Raw genomic sequence first — 26343 nt, forward strand, 5'->3', positions numbered from 1 at the left:
TTCAATATACTGCTGTCCATGTGCCTGTCCAAGAGTCACTTAAATGTCCCTAATGACTCTGACTCCACCACCTCTGCTGGCAGTGCATTCCACACCCACCACTCTCTGTGTAAAGAACCTCTGACATCTCCCCTATACCTTCCTCCAATCACCTTAAAACTATGTCCCCTCGTGACAGCCATTTCCACCCTGGGGAAAAGTCTCTGGCTATCCACTCTATCCATGCCTCTCATCACCTTGCACACCTCTAACAAGCCACCTCTCGTCCTTATTCTCTCCAGTGAGTCCTAACTCCCTCAATCTGTCTTCATAAGACATGCCCTCCAGTCCAGGCAGCATCCTGGTAAATCTCTGTACCCTCGCCAAAGCATCCACATCCTTCCTATAAAGAGGCGACCAGAGCTGGACACAATATTCCAAGTGTGGTCTAACCAGGGTTTTATAAAGCTGCAGCAAAACCTCATAGCTCTTAAACTCAATCCCCCTGTTAATGAAAGCCAACACACCATATGCCTTCTTAACAACCCTATCAACCTGGGTGGAAACTTTGGGTGGGATCTATGTATGTGGACCCCAAGATCCCTCTGTTCCTCCACACTTCCAAGAATCCTGCCTTTAACCCTGTATTCAGCATTCAAATTCAACCTTCCAAAATGAATCACTTCACATTTATCAAGGTTGAACTCCATCTGCCACTTCTCAGCCCAGTTCTGCATCCTGTCAATGTCCTGCTGTAACCTGCAACAACCCTCAACACTATCTACAACTGCCCCAACCTCCGTGTCATCGGCAAACTTACTAACCCACCCTTCCACTTCCTCATCCAAGTCATTTATAAAAACCACAAAGAACAGAGGTCCCAGAACAAATCCTTGCGGGACACCACTGGTCACCAACCTCCAGGCGGAATACTTGCCATCCACTACCACTCGCTGTCTTCTATTCGCCAGCCAATTCTGTATCCAGACACCCAAATTTCCCTGTACCCCATGCCCCCTAACTTTCTGAATGAGCCTACCATGGGGAACCTTATCAAATGCCTTACTGAAATCCATATACACCACATCCACTCCCCGACCTTCATCAATGTGTCTCGTCACATCCTCAAAGAATTCAATGAGGCTTGTGAGGCATGACCTGCTGACTATCTTTAATCAAACTGTGTTTTTCTAAATAATCATAAATCCTATCTCTCAGAATCCTTTCCAATATTTTGCTCACCACAGACGTAATCTTGATGGGTCTGTAATTCCCAGGGATTTCCCTATTCCCTTTCTTGAACAGGGGAACAACATTCGCGTCCCTCCAATCATCCGGTACTACTCCAGTGAAGAGTGAGGATGCAAAGATCATCGCCAACGGCGCAGCAATCTCCTCCCTCGCTTCCCGTAGTAACCTTGGGTATATCCCGTCAGGCCCAGGGGACTTATCTATCCTGATGCTTTCCAAAATTTCCAGCACATCCTCCTTCTTAATATCAACCTGTTTGAGTCTATTAACCTGGTTCACACTGTTCTCATGGGCAACAAGGTCCCTCTCTCTAGTGAATACTGAAGCAAAATATTCACTTAGGGCCTCCCCCATCTCCTCAGACTTTAGGCACAAGTTCCCTCCACTATCCCTGATCGGCCTTACTCTCACTCTGACCACCCTCTTTTTTTCTCTCAACAAGTGTAGAACGCCTTGGGGTTTTCCCTAATCCTTCCTGCCAGGGCTTTTCCATGCCCCCTTCTAGCTCTCCTCAGTCCATTTTTGAGTTCCTTCCTGGCTACCTTGTAACTCTCTAGAGCCGAGTCAGATCCTTGCTTCCTCAACCTTATGTAAGCTTCCTTCTTCCTCTTGACTAGAAGCTCCACATCTCTTGTCATCTTGGCTCCTTCACCTTACCATTCCTTCCTCGTCTCAGTGGGACAAAACTATCCAGCACTCGCAGCAAGTGCTCCTTAAACAACCCCCACATTATTGTTGTGCATTTCCCCAAACATAATTGTTCCCACTTTATGCTCCTCAGCTCCTGTCTAATAGCAGTACAATTTCCCCTCCCCCAATTAAATACCTTCCCATACTGTGTGTTCCTATCCCTCTCCATGACTATGGTAAAGGTCAAGGAGTTGTGGTCACTGTCACCGAAATGCTCTCCCACTGAGACATCTGACACCTGGCCTGGTTCGTTGCCGAGCACCAAGTCCAATACGGCCTCTCCCCTAGTCGGCCTATCTGCATATTGAGTCAGGAATCCTTCCTGTACACACCAGACAAAATCTGCTCCATCCAAACCATTTGCACTAAGGATGTTCCAGTTAATATTAGGAAAGTTGAAGTCACCAATGACAACAACTCTGTTACTTCTGCACTTTTCCAAGATCTGCTGTCCAATCTGTTCTTTTACATCTCTGCTGCTATTGAGGGGTCTATAGAAAACTCCCAATAAAGTGACTGCTCCTTTCTTGTTTCTAACTTCCACCATACTGACTCAGTAGACAAACAGTCCTCAACTACTCCTTTTCTGCAGCTGTGGTACACTCCCTAATTAACAGTGCCACTCCCCTCCTCTTTTACCCCCCTCCCTATTCTTCTGAAAACATCTAAATCCCAGAACATCCAACAACCATTCCTGCCCCTGTGAAATCCATGTCTCCATAATGGCCACAACATCGTGGTTCCAAGTACTGATCCATGCTCTAAGTTCATCTCCCTTATTCCTGACGCTCCTTGCTTTGAAACAGACACACTTTAACCCATTCTACTGAGTGCAACTTTGACCTATCAACTGTCTATCCTTCCTCACAGACTTGCTGCATACTATTTCTGCCTGTTCCAACAGCTACCCTATCCTCTGATACGTAGCTCTGGTTCCCATCCCCCTGTCAAACTAGTTTAAACCCTCCCGAAGAGCTCTAGCAAACCTCCCACTTCTTGTTCATTCACTATCACAAGTAGGCTTACATTAACACTACAATGAGCGGCACTAGCAAGGCCGAAATTCATTGTCCACATCCAATTGTCTTTGAGAAGATGGTGATGAGCTTCCCCATTGAAGCACTGCATCAAAGCAAGTATTTCATCACCGACCTACACCTCATGGAATGTCTTTGGGGAGTCAGTAGGTGACATACCCAACCTCTGACCTGCTTTCGTAGCCATAGCACTCATGTAGCTGGTCCAGTTGAGTTACTGGTCAATGGATGTTGATGGTGAGGGACTCAGCAATGGTAGTGTCATTGAAAATGAGGTGGTGATGTTTAGAGACTCGCCCTTGTTGGAGATTGCTATTGTCTGCCACGTGTGAGATGTTACTTGCCAGCCTATCAGCCCAAGCCTAGATGTTATGCAGATCTTGCTGTCTCAAGGCATGGCCTGCTTCTGCGAATGGAGCTGAATGCAGTCACTCAAGGCCCACAGTCTGTAGACTTCCCATCACCCAGTGTTATCAGTTGTTGAGCACTGACCTTTGCGGCCGATGGTGAAGTTCTCCACAATACATTCTCCACCGTCGTTCAGCTGCTGGGCCAGTTCATCCATGGTGGGGATGGTATAGTAACCAACCCGGGTTAGCACAATGCCTAGTATACAGATTGCGAAGAATCAACATCAGCACAGCAAGTATTACATTGCTTCATCAGGGTCAGAAAAGAAATTTCCCCAATATTTATTCTCCTAAATTGGCCTGGTTTTCATCTCCCCAGTTCACACGGCTGTGGGTGGGTGGGGGACAGTTCTTTCCATTAATTAATTTGTGGAATGTAATTGTTGCTGACAAGGTCAGCATTCATTACCCAGCCGTGGCCCGAGCAGGTAGTGTATATTTGTTATATTTAACTCTGAATAAATGCAAGTCTAAGCAAAGACCGATTACAGTGCTATCCTTCACCAGCTGGCTTCTTCAGAGTTGAACAATTAGCTAGCCCATTTCACAGGTCAGTGAAGAGATAGACATACCGTTCATGCGTCGGGACAGACGGCCCGAATACCAAATTTCAAAGGGAGAATAAAAGCAAAATACTGTGGAAGCTGGAAATAAATGCTGGATAAACTCTTTCTCTCCACAGATGCTGCGAGACCGACTGAGTTAATGTTTTGGATCTAAATGACCCTTCTACAGAACATCCATGGGGAAAAACAATTTATATTGCATAAGAAAAGAGTACTGATTGGTTGGCAAGTTGACTCTTGATTGGAGAATGCACTAGGGAACAAGTGTCCCGCGTGCTTTAGATTAATTTTTAAAAGCGCATGCCCGAACACACTCAGTTTCCCTACAGGGAACAGCTTCCTGTGAATGAATATATGTGGCAAGACTAAGCCCCATTGAGAGAGTTGGGCTGATAATCCTAAATTGTTGTTGTGTAATTCTTAGCACGCTTGGGATTGTTCAGCAAGCGCAGCCCAATCGCAGAATCATATCCATCTTCAGACATTATGTCCCGAGCTTTGTGAGCACTGGTTGGATGAGTATGGTTAGCATTCTGCCTTTTTGGGAACAGCCAAAGTAATGTGCTATTTGATACGATTCATTGCGTCATTGGGGTGTATGGCCTACATACTTAGCATATAAATTCATACACCACATACTCACTTGTGTGATAGGCAGAGCATCTTGTTGGCTTGAGAACAGGTTTCCTTTCAAAGGACATGAGTGAATCAGATGGTTTTATTTTACAAACAGTTCAATTAACTTATCATAGAATCCCTTCAAGGGTGGCACTTTGACAGTGGTTAGCACTGCTGCCTCACAGCGCCAAGGATCCGGGTTCAATTCTGGCCTCGGTTGCCTGTGTGGAGTCTGCACGTTCTCCCAGTGTCTGCGTGGATTGCCTCCGGGTGATCCGGTTTCCTCCCACAGTCCAAAGATGTGCAGGTTAGGTGGATTGGCCATGACAAATTGCCCCTTAGTGTCCATGGGTGTGCGGGTTAGGGTGCTCTTTCGAGGACTGGTGCAGACTCGATGGGCTGAGTGGCTTCCTTCTGCATTGTAGGGATTCTATGATACAATGCAGGAGGAGGCCATTCGGCCCATCGGGTCTGCACTGACTCTGAAAGAGCACCCCAACCAGGCCCCCTCCTATCCCATTAATCCCATCTAACCCACACAACCTAGTTGGCTAGGTAGGCTGGACAACTGGTTTGTGCTGCAGACCAAGACCAAGCGCGGGTTCAATTCCCGTTCCGGCTGAGTTTATTCATGAAGGCACCGCAGGGCTAAATCGCTGGCTTTGAAAGCAGACCAAGGCAGGCCAGCAGCACGGTTCAATTCCTGTACCAGCCTCCCCGAACAGGCGCCGGAATATGGCGACTAGGAGCTTTTCAGTCACTTCATTGAAGCCTACTTGTGACAATAAGCGATTTTCATTTCATTTCATAATCCCGCCAGAGGTGTGGTGACCCTCAAGTTAAATCATCACCAGTCAGCTCTCCTCCTCATAGGAGAAAGCAGCCCATGGTCATCTGGGACTATGGCGACTTTACCTAGCCTCTAATATCGGGATGCTCAGGATATCACAATTGTGGGGGACAAACAAGACAGTCCAGAGGGCCTTTCCGTAACAATCCTTTTGAAATTTTACGTCCGCTCTCGCAAGGACGGGGACATGAGCGCTCAACCATTTCATATTCAAGAGACAAACAAAAGACACGCCCGCCGTGTCTGCCGATATCAGTGTGGCTGGTGTTTTATTCCAGCAAGCCAGGGAGCGAAAGAGAGCAGAAGTCAATCTTTACAGTTTCTGATCTTTATTTAGAGATGCATATTACACCTCCTAACCTAGTTTAAGCTGTGCGTAGTAGGACCCCTTTTGCTAAGTAACAAGCAAATTCAAGATAGTCTAAGACGACAAACGTTATGCTTCAACGTGACAGGTTTCACTAGGGGCAGACTGGGACCTTCCACTTGTAAAATAGGTGTGAAAACTACTGCACGGTGAAACCAGAGGGTCACAAGTGAGTGAATCCCCACTACCGGTGTGAAAACTACTACACGGTGAAACCAGAGGGTCACAAGTGAGTGAATCCCCACTACCGGTGGACAATTACAAAACACCAGGGTTTCTCAAACTGGGTTGTGCAGAACCCCGGATACATCCAGGGGTATGACAGTGGGCCAAGGCCGATGGACAGAATTTGAAAAATGCTACGAAGCAGCTTGTCCAAACAGAGGCTGCCTTGTGGGTGTGCGTGCGTGGTGCGCCGGATATGGGAATTCAGCTCTCTGGCAGCATTCCCAATATTAAAACTAATTTCTGAGCAACACAACAGTATTGTGCCTCCTACTGAAATTGACAAAAGCTAAGACATATGCATTTTGTTGGTGGAGATTTAAAAAAAATTATAACACATGTATAAAAGAAAGAGAAAAGCAAATTTATTAAAGTATTTTGTACCTATTGCGCAAAAACAATCAATCTTTTGTGGTTTAACTCTTCAACAGACTAAGAATGTGGGTGTTCTTGGGAGGCTGGAAACTCGTTGGGAAACCCTGCAACACAGTTAATAAACTCCCTTCCCGCCAGAGGCTCACCTGCTGGGTGAGGAGGCAAGCTGTCGTCTACCTCAGACTCCCGCTCCTCGTTCAGGGATCCGTCGATGTAGCACGGATCCTCACTGCTCCCATCCAACGTGCCGTTCCGCAGCTTGTTCCTCAAGTTCATCTCGGTGATGGTGTCATCCATGGTACAGTTCTGGTGTTTGATGCAGTTCATCCCCTCGGGTGTCTGCGGGATGGGCTTGACTATGGTGTTGGTGTAGCACTTATTCACTTCCTGCTGCTCATTGTCCTCTCTCTCCAGACGACATTCCCGCTCGCTATGGGGAGGAACGAAAATGATGATTATCTGGAGGATCCACGTGAAGAGAGGGGAGATTTTTGGGGGGGGGGGGGGGGGGGGGGGGGGGGGGGGGAGAAAGAAGGTCAGGGGCAGCTTCCAAAGAAGCCTGGGTACCAGGATGAATCCAGAAGTTTATTTGAATGATATTTGAAAATTGGACCGGGAAGTGACCGCTTGCGGGAAAGGGACTTGGTCCTCACCCTCAGAGGGTGCAGTTTTACAGTCCCATCAAAGACAATGGACGTTTCAATGACTTGCCACACTGCAGGGCCCCACACTTACCACAGCGGGGCTGTAACATTTCACCAATAGAATCTTTACAATGCATAAGGAGGCATTTGACCATTGAGACACACTGGCTCTCCCAGTCCCACTCCCCTGCCTGATTAACTTTGCACATTCTTTATTTTCAGAGACTAATCCAATTCCCGTTTGAATACCTCGGTCGATCGTGCCTCTCAGGAAGGTTGTCACAGGCTCCAGCCACCCTCTGGGTGAAAATAAACATTTCCTCACATCATTTCTACTCCTTTTGCCAATTATTTTGAATCTGTGCCCTCTAGTTCTTAATGCTCCCCTGGTGGTGAACAGTTTCTCACCATTTACCCCCTCTTTACCCCTCAGGATTTTGAATATCTCTATCAGGTCTCCTCTCAGCCTTCTGTTCTCCAAGGAAAACAGTCCCAACTGCTCCAATCTACCTTAGAGCAGCACAGTGGTTAGCACTGCTGCCTCACAGCGCCAGGGACCCGGGTTCGATCCTGGCCTTGGGTGACTATCTGTGTGGAGTTTGCACGTGCTCCCAGTGTCTGCGTGGGTTTCCTCCGGGTGCTCCGGTTTCCTCCCACAGTCCAAAGATGTGCAGGTTAGGTGGAGTTATGGGGGTTACAGGGATGGGGGCGGGGGAGTGGGTCTCGGAGGGTCGTGCAGATACAATGGGCTGAATGGCCTCCTTCTGCATTCTATGGATTCTCACAGCTGCAGTTCTTTATTCCTGAAATTGTTCCTGTGAATCTCCTCTGTATTCTCCAATGTCTTCACATCCTTCCTCAAGTATGCCACTCAGAACTGGGCACAGCATTCTAGATGAACTAGTGTCTTACACAAGTTCAACATGACCTCCTTGTACTCATTGCCACTCTTCTTAAACCCCAAGATGCGACATGCTTTATTAACTGCTCTCTCAACTGGCCCTTCCATCTTCAATGACTTCTACACGTACAGTACAAGACCATAAGTAATCTCTGTCATTCAATCATATCAAGACTGGTCTGATATGATAATCCTCAACTCCACTTTCCCACCATATCCCCACAACCGTGATTATCTTACTGATTGCACATCTGTCTGGTTACCTGCCAGGAATGTTGCCCAGCAAACAAAACACAGGCATTTGGCAAAATGCCAAGAGGTTGCACTCACCTCTCCCCGTTCTCTGGATATTCAGAAGGCGATGCCAGGTCGTTGAGTTCCTTGCAGAGTACAGGCGAGCAGAGAGTTGAGTTATTCAAGTTCTTCAGTACCAGTTTCTTGATGCTCTTCCTGCCCACAGGGAGATTTGATTAAGGAGTTAAATAGTTAGTGGGTATGGTAGCACAGTATTTGTTACTAATAATCAGGCATTCAATACATTCTGTCAACCATAAAATGCCCCATGTATGCCTACTTTTCCTGTTATTGCTGAAAAATAAAAGTTTTTTGTCAAAGCTTTCACTCTTGCACTCATTAGGACATCAAAAGTGTACCATGCAAGGGAAATCCTCCGATTTATACTGTTAGAGGAGAAGTTTGTTGATTGGTTGGCAAGTGGAATCTTATTGGTAGAGGTGTTGCCATGGAGAATGCACCAATTGATGGTGACTGACAGTAACTGCCAAGCATGGTTTGAAATTTAAATCAGGCAGCTTGAACGATTGGTCACAGCAGTACCATAACCAATGAGCCAGCCAGCGACTGGCTAGCACTTATCTTGTTTATCTCAAACAGGCGCAGTGTGTGTGCCCTGTGTACTAACATATGTACCTCCCGGTACACACTGCAAGCCCGACCGACAAAATTGAAATGAAAATGAAATAATCGTTTATAGTCACAAGTAGGCTTCAAATGAAGTTACTGTGAAAAGCCCCTAGTCGCCACATTCCGGCACCTGTTCGGGGAGGCTGTTACGGGAATCGAACCGTGCTGCTGGCCTGCCTTGGTCTGCTTTCAGAGCCAGCGATTTAGCCCTGTGCTAAACAGCCCGTTTGGTTTCAAAAATTGGTTGGACATCGAATGTTGGACACGGTTTTGTCTGTACATTGCCCATTGTGACCAGCTGAAGGGACATGCTGCTTGATACTATCCGCTGGTCTTTCGGACGTACGGCCTCCATGTCCAGTGATGAAATTCATTTACCACATTACATGTGTGTGATACGGTAAGTGGAGAATGCCACTGGTATTGTTACTGCATAGTAGCAGCTTGAAACAGTTAGCTTCACCAGTTGCTCAACTTTTTGAGATACCTTGCCCACCCTTCCAGGTAATCAGAGGTAGACTGGATACTTTTCAGTGTTCATCAGTTTTGTTTCGAATGTTACATGCATTCGGATACAGAGCCTTCAAGGTTTGTCCTACTATTACTTTTGTATCTTAGCCTCATCTGTTGACTTGATTTTGGATTTGTACTGTCTCTCCCTGCCCTTAGTGTTGGGTGGGGTTACTGGGTTATGGGGATAGGGTGGAGGTACCTTGGGTAGGGTGCTCTTTCCAAGAGCCGGTGCAGACTCGATGGGCCGAATGGCCTCCTTCTGCACTGTAAATTCTATGATAATCTAAGCATGTTTATCATTTCCCACATTAATACCTTCTTCTCATACATTAAAGAGTAGAGCCAAGGTAAGAACATAATGAGGAGCAGGATTAGGCAATTCAGCCCCTCGAGCCTACATCACCATTCAATACAATCATGGCTGATCTCCTATTGGCTTCAATTCCACTTTCCTGCTCATTCTCCATAACCCATCAACACGTTACCAATTAAAAATCTGTCCATCGCCTCCTTAAATTTACGCACTATCCCAGCATCCAGCGCACTCTGGGGTAGCAAATTCCACAGATTCACAACCCTTTGAGAGAAGTAATTTCTCCTCATCTGTGTTTTCGGCATGGTAGCACAGCGGTTAGCACTGTTGTTTCATGGCGCCAGGGTCCCAGGTTCAATTCCCGGCTTGGGTCACTGTCTGGGCGGAGTCTGCACGTCCTCCCAGTGTCTGTGTGGGTTTCCTCCGGGTGCTCCAGGTTCCTCCCGCAAGTCCCGAAAGACGTGCTGTTAGGTGATTTGGACATTCTAAATTCTCCCTTTGTGTACCCGAACAGGCGCTGAAGTGTGGCAACTAGGGGCATTTCACAGTGTTAATGTAAGCCTACTTGTGACAATAATAAAGACAAAAATTGTTTTAAATCTGCTACCCCTTATCCTAAAGCTATGACCTCTCGTTTTAGAACACCCACAAGCCTACTTTGTCAATACCTTTTATCATCAGGTATACCTCAATTAGATCCCCTCATTCTTCTAAACTCGAGAGTATCGGCCTAAACTGCTCATTCTCTCTTCACAAGACAAACCCCTCATCTCTGAACCTCCTCTGAACTGCTTCTAATGCAACTACATCCCTACTCAAATAACAGTTTTCTCCTTCCCCAATACTGGTCCCATGAATTCAAACACATTTCTCCCACACTAACCTTTGAGGTGCACATTTATCTCTTTAATCTTATTGACCCGATGCCAATTAGCTTGTGGTTCAGGTGGTTATCTGGAAATTATTACCTTTATGGTTCTTTTTAATTTAGCCCAGAGCTGCTCAGGGGCTGGTTTAGCACTGGGCTAAATCGCTGGCTTTTAAAGCAGACCAAGGCAGGCCAGCAAGCACTGTTCGATTCCCGTTCCAGCCTCCCCGAACAGGCGCCGGAATGTGGCAACTAGGGGCTTTTCACAGTAACTTCATTTGAAGCCTACTTGTGACAATAAGCGATTTTCATTTAATTTAATTTAATATTCCCTCAGCACAACCTGGAACCTATGTCGTTGGTACCTAGATGGACCACAGCAACCGGATCTTTTCCCTCCCACTCAGAGTTCCTCCGCCAGGTTAGCAACACAACCTTCGGAAAACTCTATCCTGGCCACAGAGAACAGTGTCTCTGTCCCGAAGTATACTATCCTGATTACATTCTCTCTCTCCTTCCTTCCTCCTGCTCCCCCCCCCACCCCGGCCGGAACAGCTCCCTGTACCACAGGGATGTGGTCAGTTTGCTCATCCTCCCTACAGTTCCTGCTCTCGCCCACACAGGGAGCAAGAATCTCAAGCCTCTTGGACCAGGACAGGGGCTGAGGATCCTGCAAGCCTACCTCCTGGATTCCTCTACCTGCCTCACTCAGTCACACGCTGTTGTTCCGACAGCAGGCCGAATACCAGGTAGTTAATCTGAGATCTGAGGGGTGAAACACAGTGCCCAGGTATCTCTCTCCCCCCCCCCCCTCCCCCGTGCACAGGTATCTCTCCCCCCCCCCTCCCTGATGTGTCGCAGCGCCTGAAGTGCAGAATCCAGCTCATCAACCTGAAGCCAAGATTCCTTGAGCAACTGACACTTGCTACAGAGGTGTTCACTGGGAACCACAATGGGATCCACCAGATCCTACATCAGGCAGGTACAATACATTGTCTGGCCCGGCATCACTATTTTATTTAATTAGTTTTAATTTTTAAATTTCCAACTGGTTTTTAGTTTTTCTAATCTGCCCAATATTTCTCCATTTTACCTTTAAGATGAAAGAAACTTTGAATAGGAAATGCAAATTAGCAGTTACTCACCAGCCAATCAACTGGCTACATTCCTATGATGTCACTCCTAGATTGTTTGTTTTTCAATCTCAGCCCCAGTCTCAGTAAAGGAGTCTCCCCGGCCCGGGGAGAGGTGTCTCCCCGGCCGCCTGCCTGCTCCCCGGCCACCTGCCTGCTCCCCGGCCCGGGGAGAGGTGTCTCCCCGGCCGCCTGCCTGCTCCCCGGCCCGGGGAGAGGTGTCTCCCCGGCCGCCTGCCTGCTCCCCGGCCGCCTGCCTGCTCCCCGGCCGCCTGCCTGCTCCCCGGCCCGGGGAGAGGTGTCTCCCCGGCCGCCTGCCTGCTCCCCGGCCCGGGGAGAGGTGTCTCCCCGGCCGCCTGCCTGCTCCCCGGCCCGGGGAGAGGTGTCTCCCCGGCCGCCTGCCTGCTCCCCGGCCCGGGGAGAGGTGTCTCCCCGGCCGCCTGCCTGCTCCCCGGCCCGGGGAGAGGTGTCTCCCCGGCCGCCTGCCTGCTCCCCGGCCCGGGGAGAGGTGTCTCCCCGGCCGCCTGCCTGCTCCCCGGCCCGGGGAGAGGTGTCTCCCCGGCCGCCTGCCTGCTCCCCGGCCCGGGGAGAGGTGTCTCCCCGGCCGCCTGCCTGCTCCCCGGCCCGGGGAGAGGTGTCTCCCCGGCCGCCTGCCTGCTCCCCGGCCCGGGGAGAGGTGTCTCCCCGGCCGCCTGCCTGCTCCCCGGCCCGGGGAGAGGTGTCTCCCCGGCCGCCTGCCTGCTCCCCGGCCCGGGGAGAGGTGTCTCCCCGGCCGCCTGCCTGCTCCCCGGCCCGGGGAGAGGTGTCTCCCCGGCCGCCTGCCTGCTCCCCGGCCCGGGGAGAGGTGTCTCCCCGGCCGCCTGCCTGCTCCCCGGCCCGGGGAGAGGTGTCTCCCCGGCCGCCTGCCTGCTCCCCGGCCCGGGGAGAGGTGTCTCCCCGGCCGCCTGCCTGCTCCCCGGCCCGGGGAGAGGTGTCTCCCCGGCCGCCTGCCTGCTCCCCGGCCCAGGGAGAGGTGTCTCCCCAGCCATCTGTCTGCTCCCTGCCCAGGTAGTGGCATCTCCCCGGTTGTCTGTCTGCTCCCCGGCACAGTAGAAGCATCTCCCCGGTTGTCTGTCTGCTCCCCGGCACAGTAGAGGCATCTCCCCAGCTGTCTGTCTGCTCCCAGCCCCAGTAGAAGCATCTCCCCGGCTGTCTGTCTGCTCCCAGGCCAAGTCGAGGTGTCTCCCCGGCTGTGTCTGCTCCCAGGCAGAGTAGAGGCCACCCCCCCAGTCGGTCTGCTCCCGGCCCTGGTAGAGGCGTCTCCCCGGCTGTCTGCGCTCCCAGGCAGAGTAGAGGCACCCCCCCGGCTGTTTGCCTGCTCCGCGGTCCAGGTAGAGGGCCGGTTGTCCGTCTGCTCCCAGGCAGAGTAGAGGCATCTCCCCAACCGTCTGTCTGCTCCCAGGCCAAGTAGAGGTGTCTCCCCGGCTGTCTGTCTACTCCTGGCCCGGATAGAGATGTCTCCCCGGCCACATGTCTGCTCCCACCCCGGGTAGAGGCATCTCCTCCCGGCCCGGGTAGGGGCATCCCCCCGGCTGTCTCAGTCTGCTCCCGGCCCGGGCGCGTCTCCCTGGCTGTCTGTCTGCTCCCGGCCCCAGAGAGACTGGTGTCTCTCTCGCAGGTCCAGCTGCCCCACCCTCTTTCACCAAACTCCAACTAAGGCAGCACTGAAGGAGCCCTCTTTTTATGGCCCCTAATTCAAGGCTTCTGAAACAGGATTAAACCAGTTGTCTTATTAACTAGCTTCAGCTGATAGCTCGTAAACTCCGGTTTTGAAGCTGCAAATGAAGTTTACCCAGTCAAAAAGAGCAACTTTTAGTTAATTGCCATGTTAAAGAACAAACTAGACTGGATTGAAATTAAATTATTACTCGAGAGACTTCCGGCGGTGGTATGTAGGAGGAAGAAGCACACAAAGTGGCTCCCGCTTTTTAGCCCTTCGCCTCCAGTTTCTGGCAGTATTTAGATTCAGAACCCATTTATTTAAGGCAGTCAGGTGCCTACATTGGGGATATGCCCAGGAAGACAAGGGGGAAGAAGCCTGATGGCGATAATTCATCGACTGAATCGGAGGTATTCAGGCCTCGTCGTTGGGAGATAATGGTGCCGGTAGAGACGCTTACCAACATCTTGGTGGCGGAATTTGAGAAGCAAAGGCAAGTAGTGTGGGAGGACCTCTGCAAGTCGATAGAAGAGGCCCTGGCTCTCATTGGAGAAGACCGAGACTGTAAAAGCACATGGCGCTGTGATGCAGGGCTGGAGTCAGCCCTTTCGAGGCACAGCGACCGGATTGCCTCCCTGGAAGTGGAGATGTCACTGACGGACGCGGCGAATAAAACACGGACGGCCAAAGTGAATGTTCCGCGGAACTGCTCTGGGAGGCAAAATATCCGTATTGTGGTGTTGGCAGAGGGGATGGAAGGCCCAATTCTCAGAGTATTTTGCCAAGATGTTTGGAACGACGATGGCGGAGTGGATTCATGTCTCCTCCCATGCTGGATTGTGCCCAGTGGACACTCCAGCAGAATCCCTGTCCTAATGAACCAGGAGACGTTGTGAAATTCCACAGCTTCCAGGAAAAAGAGCGGGTCCCGAGATTGGGATTACGAATGGGAAGTTACACCATCAGGTTCTACCAGGGTGTGGGAGCGGAGCTGGCTGAGAAGTGGGCGGCATTCAACAAGTCCAAGGTCGTCCTGTACAAGAGTGGAGTCGGATTTGGGGTGGTGTACCCAGCTCGGCTGAGTGTGACATTTGAGGGCAAAGGCTATTTTGTTCAGGCACCGGATTTTTTTGTACAGAATCAGGGGCTGGGTGCGGGTTGATTGTAGTGTCGTTTTTAGGCTGCTTGGGTGTTGAGAGTGGGCAAGTGGATATGGGAGTTATTGGGATTTCTGTTCTTACTGGCACTTCCATGTTCCTGTGTGGCTTTGTTTCATAACTTGGATTTGGGTAGGGGGTTTAATGCTATGGAGGGTTTTGTTCTATTTGCTATAACTTGTGAATAATAATTATTTTTATTATTGTCACAAGTAGGCTTACATTAACACTGCAATGAAGTTACTGTGAGAATCCGTGGCGCCTGTTCGGGTACACAGAGGGAGGAAACCGGAGCACCCGGAGGAAAACCACGCAGACACTGGGAGAACGTGCAGACTCTGTACAGATAGTGACTCAAGCCGGGAATCGAACCCGGGTCCCTAGAGCTGTGAAACAACAGTGCTAACCACTGTGCTATCGTGCTGCCCATATATTGCTCCTGTTGGGATGATGTTTCAAGGGTTTTTTATACTTCGGTCCTTTTTCTGTTAGCATTTTTCTTCACTCTGGGCAGGAGCCACCCTGCTAACTGAAGAGTTAGCTAATGAAAGCGGTGTGGTGGGGGTGACTGTAGCTCTTATATTCGTTTTGCTTTAGATAATGAGCGTAGTCTTTTTGTTTTGTTTGGGGTTAGGTTTATTAGCAGATTTTAGTGGTTCTTGCTTGGCGTACTATTTTTTGGATGTACATTTGGGTGTGGTATTGTTTGAAGCTGAGGGAGGAGGGAGAGTATAGGGACGATTCAGGCAGACGATACAAACAATGACGAGACAGAGTACCGGAATGAGATAGAGAATCTGGTGAACTGGTACGACGACAATAATCTCTCCCTCAATGTCAACAAAATGAAGGAGATTGTCATCAACTTCAGGAAGGGTAGTGGAGAACATGCCCCTGTCTACATCAATGGGAACAAAGTAGAAAGGGTCGAGAGCTTCAAGTTTTTAAGTGTCCAAATCACCAACAGCCTGTCCTGGTCCCCCCATGCCGACACTATAGTTAAGAAAGCCCACCAACGACTCTACTTTCTCAGAAGACTAAGGAAATTTGGCATGTCAGCTACGACCCTCAGACCCTCAGGAAACTACAAAAGGTTGTGAATTAAGGACCCCACGCACCCCGGACAGACTCTCTTCCACCTCCTTCCGTCAGGAAAAAGATACCAAAGTTTGAGGTCATGTACCAACCAACTCAAGAACAGCTTCTTCCCTACTGCCATCAGACATTTGAATGGACCTACCTCGTATTAAGTTGATCTTTTCTCTACACCTTGCTATAACTAACATTATATTCTGCAGTCTTTCCTTACTTCCCTACGTACGGTATGCATTGTTTGTACAGCAGGCAAGAAACAATACTTTTCACTGTATACTAATACATGTGACAATAATAAATCAAATCAAATCAGGGAATGCACTGGGGCCAGACGGGTTCCCGGTAGAGTTCTATAAAACGTTTGGTGGCGGACCTGGGGCCACTGCTGGTGAGGGTGTATAAATGAGGCAAGGGAGAGGGGAAGGAAACTGCCCCCTACATTGTCGCAGGTTTCCATCTCCCTGATTTTAAAGAATGATTAAGATCTGGAGCAGTGCAGGTCTACCGCCGGAAATCATTATTGAATTTATTGAATGTTATTGGCATCGCGAATTGAGGACTGTGTCCCAGGGGTGATAGGCGAAGATCAAACGGATTTGTGAAGGGGATGTGAGAAGGCCACTCAATATAGTTATGGTGCCGGAGGGGCAGGACAAACCCAGCACCAACCTGGCTGGGTTGGTGGAGTAGATGAGGGCGGAATTTAAGAGGTGGGAAGTGCTGCCGCTGTTGCGGGGGGGGGGGCACCTCGGGGATTTACAGTCTGATCCCGTCACCGTGGCAGGGTCCGAGCCGGGGATCTCCAGCCAGATCCCGTCACCGTGGCAGGGTCTGGGCCGGGGATCTCCAGCCGGATCCCGTCACCATGGCAGGGTCCGAGCCGGGGATCTCCAGCCGGATCCCGTCACCGTGGCAGGGTCCGAGCCGGGGATCTCCAGCCGGATCCCGTCACTGTGGCAGGGTCTGGGCCGGGGATCTCCAGCCGGATCCCGTCACCGTGGCAGGGTCTGGGCCGGGGATCTCCAGCCGGATCCCGTCACCGTGGCAGGGTCTGGGCCGGGGATCTCCAGCCGGATCCCGTCACCGTGGCAGGGTCCGAGGCGGGGATCTCCAGCCAGATCCCGTCACCGTGGCAGGGTCCGAGCCGGGGATCTCCAGCCGGATCCCGTCACCGTGGCAGGGTCCGAGCCGGGGATCTCCAGCCGGATCCCGTCACCGTGGCAGGGTCCGAGCCGGGGATCTCCAGCCGGATCCCGTCACCGTGGCAGGGTCCGAGCCGGGGATCTCCAGCCGGATCCCGTCACCGTGGCAGGGTCCGAGCCGGGGATCTCCAGCCGGATCCCGTCACCGTGGCAGGGTCTGTGCCGGGGATCTCCAGCCGGATCCAGTCACCGTGGCAGGGTCCGAGCCGGGGATCTCCAGCCGGATCCAGTCACCGTGGCAGGGTCTGGGCCGGGGATCTCCAGCCGGATCCCGTCACCGTGGCAGGGTCTGGGCCGGGGATCTCCAGCCGGATCCAGTCACCGTGGCAGGGTCTGTGCCGGGGATCTCCAGCCGGATCCCGTCACCTTGGCAGGGTCTGGGCCGGGGATCTCCAGCCGGATCCAGTCACCGTGGCAGGGTCCGAGCCGGGGATCTCCAGCCGGATCCCGTCACCGTGGCAGGGTCTGGGCCGGGGATCTCCAGCCGGATCCAGTCACCGTGGCAGGGTCCGAGCCGGGGATCTCCAGCCGGATCCCGTCACCGTGGCAGGGTCTGTGCCGGGGATCTCCAGCTGGATCCAGTCACCGTGGCAGGGTCTGTGCCGGGGATCTCCAGCCGGATCCAGTCACCGTGGCAGGGTCTGTGCCGGGGATCTCCAGCCGGATCCAGTCACCGTGGCAGGGTCTGGGCCGGGGATCTCCAGCCGGATCCCGTCACCGTGGCAGGGTCTGTGCCGGGGATCTCCAGCCGGATCCCGTCACCGTGGCAGGGTCCGAGCCGGGGATCTCCAGCCGGATCCAGTCACATTGTTTAAATAATATAGTAAACTAACCAAATAACACGAAGTAATGCTCCCCCCACCCCCTCTAGAACACAAACAATTTACCCCCCCCCCCCCCCCCCCCCCACCCTCCCCGGCTGCTGCTGCTGGCTATCTATCTTCCCTCTAACATTCCGCTAGATAGTCGAGGAACGGTTGCCACCGCCTGGTGAACCCTTGAGCCGATCCTCTCAGCGCAAACTTCATCTGCTGCAGTTTTATGAACCCCGCCATATCGTTTATCCAGGCCTCCACGGCGGGGGGTTTCGCTGCCTTCCATATGAGTAAAATCCTACGCCGGGCTACGAGGGACGCAAAGGCCACAATATCGGCCTCTTTCGCCTCCTGCACTCCTGGCTCATCCGCTACCCCAAATATAGCTAACCCCCAGCCTGGCTTGACCCGGACCTTCACCACCTTCGAGATCACTCCCGCCACTCCCCTCCAATACCGCTCCAGTGCCGGACATGACCAAAACACGTGTGTGGTTCGCCGGGCTTCCCCCGCACTTGTCCTCCACTCCGAAGAACCTGCTCATCTGTGGTATTTATTAATTCTTTTTTTAATATATATTTTTTATTCTTCTCCTTTTTCACATTTTCTCCCAAATTTACACCCACCAACAATAAACAATAATCAGTAACAAATATGTCAGTCCCCATATCAATACCAACGATCCCATCCTCCCACCAAACCCCAAACATTAGCCCGCATGTTCGCACAAATGACAAAAAGGAATCAGGAATCACCCATAGTCACCATTAACACACACAGCCCCCCCTCCCCCCAACCCTCCCACCCACCCCAACTAATGTTATCCAGTTCTTGAAAGTGCATAATGAATAATGCCTATGAATTGTAGAACCCCTCCATCCTTCCCCTCAGTTAAAATTTGACCTTCTCAAGAGACAAGAATTCCAACAGGTCCCCCCGCCACGCCAGGGCACAGGGTGGAGAGGTTGCTCTCCGACCTATCAGGATCCACCTTTGGGCGATCAACGAGGCGAAGGCTACATCTGCCTTCGCACCCGTTACCAACCCCGGCTGGTCCAACACCCCGAATATGGCCTCCCGGGGACCCGGGCCCAGTTTCACGTGCACCACTTTAGAAATTACCCTAAAAACCTCCTTCCAGTAATCCTCCAGCTTTGGACAGGACCAAAACATGAACGTGATTAGCCCCCCCCCCCCCCCCCCTCAACGTTCACACATCGTCTACTCCTTCAAGGAATCGGCTCATCCATACCCTCGTGAGGTGTGCTCTGTCTACCACCTTCAGCTGTATCAGCCCCACCCTTGCGCACTAGGTGGCAGCATTCACTCCCCAGAGCACCTCACATCAGAACCCCTCCTCCATATCCTCTTCCAACTCTTCCTCCCACTTTGCTTTAATCCCTTCCAGAGGTGCCTTCTCCTCTTCCGAAATAGCTCCGTAAACCGCCGACACTACCCCTTCTCCAGTCTTCCTGTTGTCAGCACCTCCTCCAGCAATGTGGAGGCCAGCTCCACCGGGTAACCTTAAACCCACCATCCCAATTGAGCCTCAATCGAATATGCATTGCTGCCACATCCCAAATGCTCAAGTATGGTGAATACATCTTTTGAGACACGTCCCATACATCGACATCCAACAATGATTGTGCTGCATTTATTGGTGTATTACTTTTTTTAAATAACCAAACGGAGCTTGCTTACAAGTGGAAGTGGCAGCCTAACGTCACTGGATAGTAATGCAGAGAGGCCCAGGCCAATACTCTAGACACACAGGTTCAAATCCCACTACAGCAGCTGGTGGAATTTTAATTCAGTTAATAAATCAGTAATTGAAAGCTAGTCTCAGTAATGGTGACCGTGAAACTATCATTTTCTTAGAACTCATCTGGTTCACTGAAGTCCTTTAGAGAAGGAAATCTGCCGCCCTCGCCCGGTCTGGCCTACATGTAATAATAATAATAATCGCTTATTGTCACAAGTAGGCTTCAATGAAGTTACTGTGAAAAGCCCCTAGTTGCCACATTCCGGCGCCTGTGCGGGGAGGCCGGTACAGGATACATGTGACTCCAGACCCACAGCAATGTGGTTGACTTTTAACTGCTCTCAAAGCGGTGGGCAACAAACACTGGACTTGTCAGCAATGCCCATAGCCCATGAATGAATTTTTAAAAAAGTCTGGAACTTTGATAACGAACTAGCGATTCAAGAACAACTGTTTAGATTCTGGACTTTGGCAAGTTTAAGATATGGGAGGCCTCAGCATTCAGTGACAGATGCAGGGAGGGAGAGAAACGCAAGAGAGACCTGAAGGATGAAAGGTTTTTACCTGGGCAGGAAGGTGCCGTTGGATAGGGAGGTAGGTTCATCGTCATCCAGTCCATCGAAGAGCTGGGATTTGGAGGATCCGCTAGCCTGCAGGGCTTTTGGCCGTACTCTGGTGGCAGGGCGTGGAGTCAGCTTGTAGTGAGTGGGGGTGGTCAGTGCTTTCTGGGCTGCTGGGTTCGTGGGTTTCAATCGCTGCCAGAGAAAAAAGGGGAAAGAGATTGAATTCAAAGCATAAGAACAGGAACTGCAATTCCTCCAGTCTAGCTTCTTCATGACCAATCTGCATCTTAACTTCATTTGCTGTCTTTATTCCATATCCAATGATACAACTTAGCTCAATTTCAGACTTTGCCACTCCCAGTTAAGCAATGCTGCATGTTTAAAATCATTTTCCTCGTTTTCAAATCTGTCCATGGCTATGTCCCTTTTCACCATCTTGAACCTCTTCCACCTCAGATCTTTGGCAAGTTTAAGGGGCAGCACGGTAGCATTGTGGATAGCACAATTGCTTCACAGCTCCAGGGTCCCAGGTTCGATTCCGGCTTGGGTCACTGTCTGTGCGGAGTCTGCACGTTCTCCCCGTGTCTGCGCGGGTTTCCTCCTGGTGCTCCGGTTTCCTCCCACAGTCCAAAGATGTGCAGGTTAGGTGGATTGGCCATGATAAATTGCCCTTAGTGTTCATAGAATTTACAGTGCAGAAGGAGGCCATTCGGCCCATCGAGTCTGCACCGGCTCTTTTGAAAGAGCACCCTACCTAAGCCCACACCTCCACCCTATCCCCATAACCCAGTAACCCCACCCAACACTAAGGGCAATTTTGGACACTAAGGGCAATTTAGCATGGCCAATCCACCTAACTTGCACATCTTTGGACTGTGGGAGGAAACCGGAGCACCCGGAGGAAACCCACGCACAGACGGGGAGAACGTGCAGACTCCATACAGACAGTGACCCAAGCTGGGAATCGAACCTGGGACCCTGGAGCTGTGAAGCAATTGTGCTAATCACCATGCTACCGTGCTGCCCGAGTGTTGGGTGGGGTTACTAGGTTATGGGGATCGGGTGGAGGTGGGTGCTCTTTCCAAGAGCCGGTGCAGTCTTGATGGGCCGGATGGCCTCCTTCTGCACTGTATAATCTATGTTAATCTTTGCACTCCTGCAATTCTGGCACCTCGAGCATCTCCAATTTTAATTGTTGCACCGCTACAGACCGTGCCTTCAGTTCCCACCCTCAATCGCTGCCTCTCTCTCCAAAATTATGAGGGGTATGGACAGGGTGGATAGCAACAAGCTTTTTCCAAGAATGGGGGTGTCAATTACAAGGGGTCACGATTTCAAGGTGAGAGGGGGAAAGTTTAAGGGAGATGTGCGTGGAAAGTTTTTTTACGCAGAGGGTGGTGGGTGCCTGGAATGCTTTGCCAGCGGAGATGGTAGAGGCGGGCACGATAGCATCATTTAAGATGCATCTAGACAGATATATGAACGGGCGGGGAACAGAGGGAAGCAGATTCTTGGAAAATAGAAGACAGGTTTAGATAAAGGATCTGGATCGGCGCAGGCTGGGAGGGCCGAAGGGCCTGTTCCTGTGCTGTAATTTTCTTTAGAAACATTAAAAACATTTTTAAAATAAAATTGCTCCTTAAAACCTACCACCTTTGACCATGTTTCCCCAATATTGCATGATGAGGCTCAGTTCCAAACCTTGCTTTGTGAAATGAAAATCGCTTATTGTCACAAGTAGGCTTCAAATGAAGTTACTGAGGAAAGCCCCTAGTCGCCACATTCCGGCGCCTGTTCAGGGAGGCTGGTACGGGAATCGAACCGTGCTGCTGGCCTGCCTTCAAAGCCAGCTCTTTAGCCCTGTGCTAAACCAGCCCCTGGAAGTTTTAAACTCTCGTGTAAAAAACCCTGGAAGTTTTTCTACATTAAAGGTGCTATATAAATGCACGTTGCTGCTGGTGTTGCCTTGAAAGCTTCAACAGACACACTAAATCCGGAGCTTCTCAGAGACAGATTTCCAGATTAATACTTCGAGTGCTCCGAGGATTGATCCTAAATGGCTTAATTCTAAATTTAGCCAGCCTATGTGGGTAGGATATATGCAGCTTTCCCCTGAAGAATAACCAACATTCAGCCCACAAAATGCCGAATGAACATCCCACTTTTAATAATAAATTGATCCATTTTTGCATGTTAACTCCAGTTGGCTGATAAGAGCGCCAAACCTCTTTTGGTGTAGAGCTCTGGGAAACATTCCAATATTCTTGCAAAGGAACGGTTGGAATTGGAAAGCCAGGATGTGGAGATGCCGGTGTTGGACTGGGGTGAACACAGTAAGAAGTCTTACAACACCCTGTTAAAGTCCAACAGGTTTGTTTCAAATCACTAGTTTTCGGAGCACTGCTCCTTCCTTCACCTGAGGAAGGAGCAGCGCTCCAAAAGCTAGTGATTTGAAACAAACCTGTTGGACTTTAACAGGGTGTTGCAAGACTTCTTACTGGAATTGGAAAGGCAAGAGAGTAGGATCACTTAGATAAGTCTTTCAAAGAGCTGACACCGACACTGCCCTTCAGCACTGCATCACTGCCAAGGTCTTGACTCTTCCTAAAGCCTTCTGCATCGATAAACCTCAGTTCAGCCAACTTTTCACATGCGTGTGAAGCATCCTGGCAGCTCTTATTAAAATGATACGGGGCTCTATCAATGCCACATATTGTGGAGCTTCCCCAGAGCTGCAACAAAATCACCACACAGAATTATTATTGTATTGTACGACGGGGAATTTGCCCAGCATCACCGCGAAACAGCTGTGAACTTATCCAGACAAGGATCGAGGTCCTGCGTCATGGGCAAATACCCCAAGGGAGGGCAGTCTGGGAGCTTACCTCCTCTTTCTTCTTTGGATCGACCATGGGATTCCTGAAGAGTGGAGAGTCTCCAAAAGGGGTATAGGCCAGAGCATTGAGCTGCTGCTGTAACACGGCCTGCTGTGTGGCAGAGGCATTTGGGTCAGTCAGGCCTGTAACAGAGAGGGAGGAACGAGAGATAAAACTAGCACACGACAAACCAACAGTACGATTTTTAAAAATTCTTTCACCGACAGCTACGCTAACAATCAAGTTAATATAATCGGTCGAGCTCATGACTGGTCTTTTATACTGGTTAGAAGTGACATGCATTTATAGACAGGGCCTCGTTCTCTGAGAATAAAAGGAATATATTAAAGGCTCGCGCCTTTTTAGAATTACCCTTGGAGATCTATCGTTCCCCGTTACTTTCTCTGTGATAATGCCATGGCCAGTCAACTTGCCAACCAATCATTACCCTTTTCTCCTCTAGCATCAATTGTTGATTGTTTGAAATTTAGTATTTTTGCACTTGTCCGGACATAAAGCTTCAGCAACATGTCCCTTTTCACCAATATTGCTGAAATTTATAGTGTCTTTAATGCAGTAAAGTACACCAAGACCGTTTATTAAATACAATTGGCCATTGATGCTTTTTGGTCTTAAGGGGGCGTTTTATTTCCAATTGTTTGGTTATGGGAAGTGGGCGTCGCTGGCTACACCAGCATTTGTTACCCATTCCCAAGTCCTCTTGAGAAGGTGGTGGTGAGCTGCCTTCTTGAACCACTGCAGCCCATGTGGTGTAGGTACACCCACAGTGCTGTTAGGGAGGGAGGGAGTTCCAGGATTTTGACCCAGCGACAGTGAAGGAGCGGCTGATATATTTCCAAGTCAGGGTGGGGAGTGACTTGGAGGGGAACTTCCAGGTGGTGGGGGCCCCAGGTATCTGCTGCCCATGTCCATCTAGATGGTGGTGGTGGTGCTGTCAAGATGGTCTTGGTGAGTTGCGGCAGTGCACCTTGTAGATGGTACATCTGGCTATTACTGTGAATCAGTGGTGGAGGGAGTGAATGTTGACGGTTGTGGAAGGAATGCTAATCAAGCGGTTTGCTTTGTCCTGGATGGTGTTGAGCTTCTTGGAGTTGCACTCATTCAGGCAAGTGGTAATACGTCACATTCCTGCTTTGTGCCTTGTAGATGGTTGACCAGCATTGTGGGTCAGGAGGTGAGTTAACTCTCCTGAGAATTCTTAGCCACAGAATTCACATGGCTGGTCCACTTGGTGAAGAGTAACGCCAAGATGTTGATAGTGGAGGATTCAACAATGGTATCGGTATCTAAACGAAGCTTAGGGCCCAGGCCGCTGAATAATGGCGGCCAGGTAGCACAGCGGTTAGTACTGTTGCTTCACAGCGCTCGGGTCCCGGGTTCGATTCCCAGCTTGGGTCACTGTCTGTGCGGAGTCTGCACGTTCTCCCCGTGTCTGCGTGGGTTTCCTCCGGGTGCCCCGGTTTCCTTCCACAAGTCCCGAAAGACACGGTTAGGTAATTTGGACATTCTGAATTCTCGCTCTGTGTACCCGAACAGGCGCCGGAGTGTGGTGACTGGGGGATTTTCACAGTAACTTCATTGCAGTGTTAATGTAAGCCTACTTGTGACAATAATAATGATTAAAAAAAAAATTTTTTTTAGAGTACCAATTATTTTTTTCTATTTAAGGGGCAATCTAGCGTAGCCAATGCACCTACCCTGCACATCTTTGGGTTGTGGGGATGAGACCCACGCAGACACAGGGAGAATGTGCAAACTCCACACAGACAGTGAGCCGGGGCCGGGATCGAACCCGGGTCCTCCGCGCCATAGGCAGCAGTACTAATCACTGTGCCACCTGAAAATAATAAAGATTATTATGAAGGAGAAGAGCAGGGATCATCAGAGGTGTGTGTGTGTGTGTGTGTGTGTGTGTGTGTGGGGTTGGGGGGGGGGGGTCTTGGAGGGTTCCAATGCAGGAGGCCAATAGAGATAGGGAGGGGGCGAGACCACTGAGGGATTTGAAAGCAATGATGTAAATTTTCTTTTACATTAATTGACTCTGAACTGGAAGCCAACATGAGGAATGATGGGTGGATGCAACAGTGAGAGTTAAGATAGGGGCAGCAAGGGTTTCCGAATAAAATGAGTTTACAGCATGGAATAAGCACAGGTCGCACACGCCTGGTATGGAGGTTACTTACAGACAGCAGCCTGAGGTGCCCCGAATCCAATACCAGCAGTGGCTGCATTGAAGGCTCCTGCTCCAAACGTCCCTGCCCCAAGAGTGGTGCCCAGTTTGGGCTGAGTGCTGCCGAATAAGGATGTCTGCCCAGCACCCAGAGCTAGGAAAGAAAACAACATCATTGCAAATCAAGAGCTGCAACACGCCAGACAAAAACTGGAGGGTGTGACCATCACCGGCAGGTCTGGCGTCTACATCTGTCAATTGGCTGGGGACTGGGTAGGCAAGACTGTCCATGCATTACAACAATGAAGGTCTAATGATAAATGCTCCAGGCGTCATGGTGCGCGGGGTAGGTGTGACAAACCAGCTTGCATCTCACTTGCAACCCTTACAGGGATACGGTCACAGAGGCTACACAGCGCTCAAACAGCTCAACTGGAATTAGTTAGCTTTTCCAAGGGTAACACACAAATAATTCCCTTTGTATTCATGTACCTATCCAACACCTGCTTCATCTTTACCATTCAGTTCCACACTGGGCCGCAGCATGTGTTTGGCAACTCTCCCAACAGACCACTAAGTGGACCACTACAGGACAGATTCACGGGACGCACATATCCCTGCAGTGATCCAGGCAAAGAAGGTTAATTACTTCCTCTCACCAACTCAACCCAATGAGAGCGCGCGCCCACACACAGGCACGCCCACAGGCACGCGCGCGCCCACACACAGGCACGCGCGCGCCCACACACAGGCACGCGCGCGCCCACACACAGGCACGCGCGCGCCCACACACAGGCACGCGCGCGCCCACACACAGGCACGCGCGCGCCCACACACAGGCACGCGCGCGCCCACACACAGGCACGCGCGCGCCCACACACAGGCACGCGCGCGCCCACACACAGGCACGCGCGCGCCCACACACAGGCACGCGCGCGCCCACACACAGGCACGCGCGCGCCCACACACAGGCACGCGCGCGCCCACACACAGGCACGCGCGCGCCCACACACAGGCACGCGCGCGCCCACACACAGGCACGCGCGCGCCCACACACAGGCACGCGCGCGCCCACACACAGGCACGCGCGCGCCCACACACAGGCACGCGCGCGCCCACACACAGGCACGCGCGCGCCCACACACAGGCACGCGCGCGCCCACACACAGGCACGCGCGCGCCCACACACAGGCACGCGCGCGCCCACACACAGGCACGCGCGCGCCCACACACAGGCACGCGCGCGCCCACACACAGGCACGCGCGCGCCCACACACAGGCACGCGCGCGCCCACACACAGGCACGCGCGCGCCCACAC

The 26343-nt window shown here is 51.0% G+C and overlaps 1 protein-coding gene across 4 annotated transcripts in view; it reads right to left on the bottom strand.

Moving 5' to 3' along the window:
- The window catches only part of nup98 (nucleoporin 98 and 96 precursor), a 125528-nt gene that overhangs the window by 60322 nt on the left and 38863 nt on the right, over positions 1-26343 (bottom strand). For all 4 annotated transcript variants that reach the window (XM_072477517.1, XM_072477518.1, XM_072477519.1 and 1 more), the window contains 6 exons: positions 25038-25178; positions 22843-22976; positions 19959-20149; positions 8244-8363; positions 6515-6798; positions 3450-3563 (listed from right to left, as the gene is read on the bottom strand). In XM_072477517.1, coding sequence (XP_072333618.1) covers positions 3450-3563; positions 6515-6798; positions 8244-8363; positions 19959-20149; positions 22843-22976; positions 25038-25178 — 984 coding nt within the window. The remainder of the gene's footprint in view (positions 1-3449; positions 3564-6514; positions 6799-8243; positions 8364-19958; positions 20150-22842; positions 22977-25037; positions 25179-26343) is intronic.

Source organism: Scyliorhinus torazame, chromosome 15, assembly GCF_047496885.1.
Source record: "Scyliorhinus torazame isolate Kashiwa2021f chromosome 15, sScyTor2.1, whole genome shotgun sequence".
Lineage (NCBI taxonomy): Eukaryota > Metazoa > Chordata > Chondrichthyes > Carcharhiniformes > Scyliorhinidae > Scyliorhinus > Scyliorhinus torazame.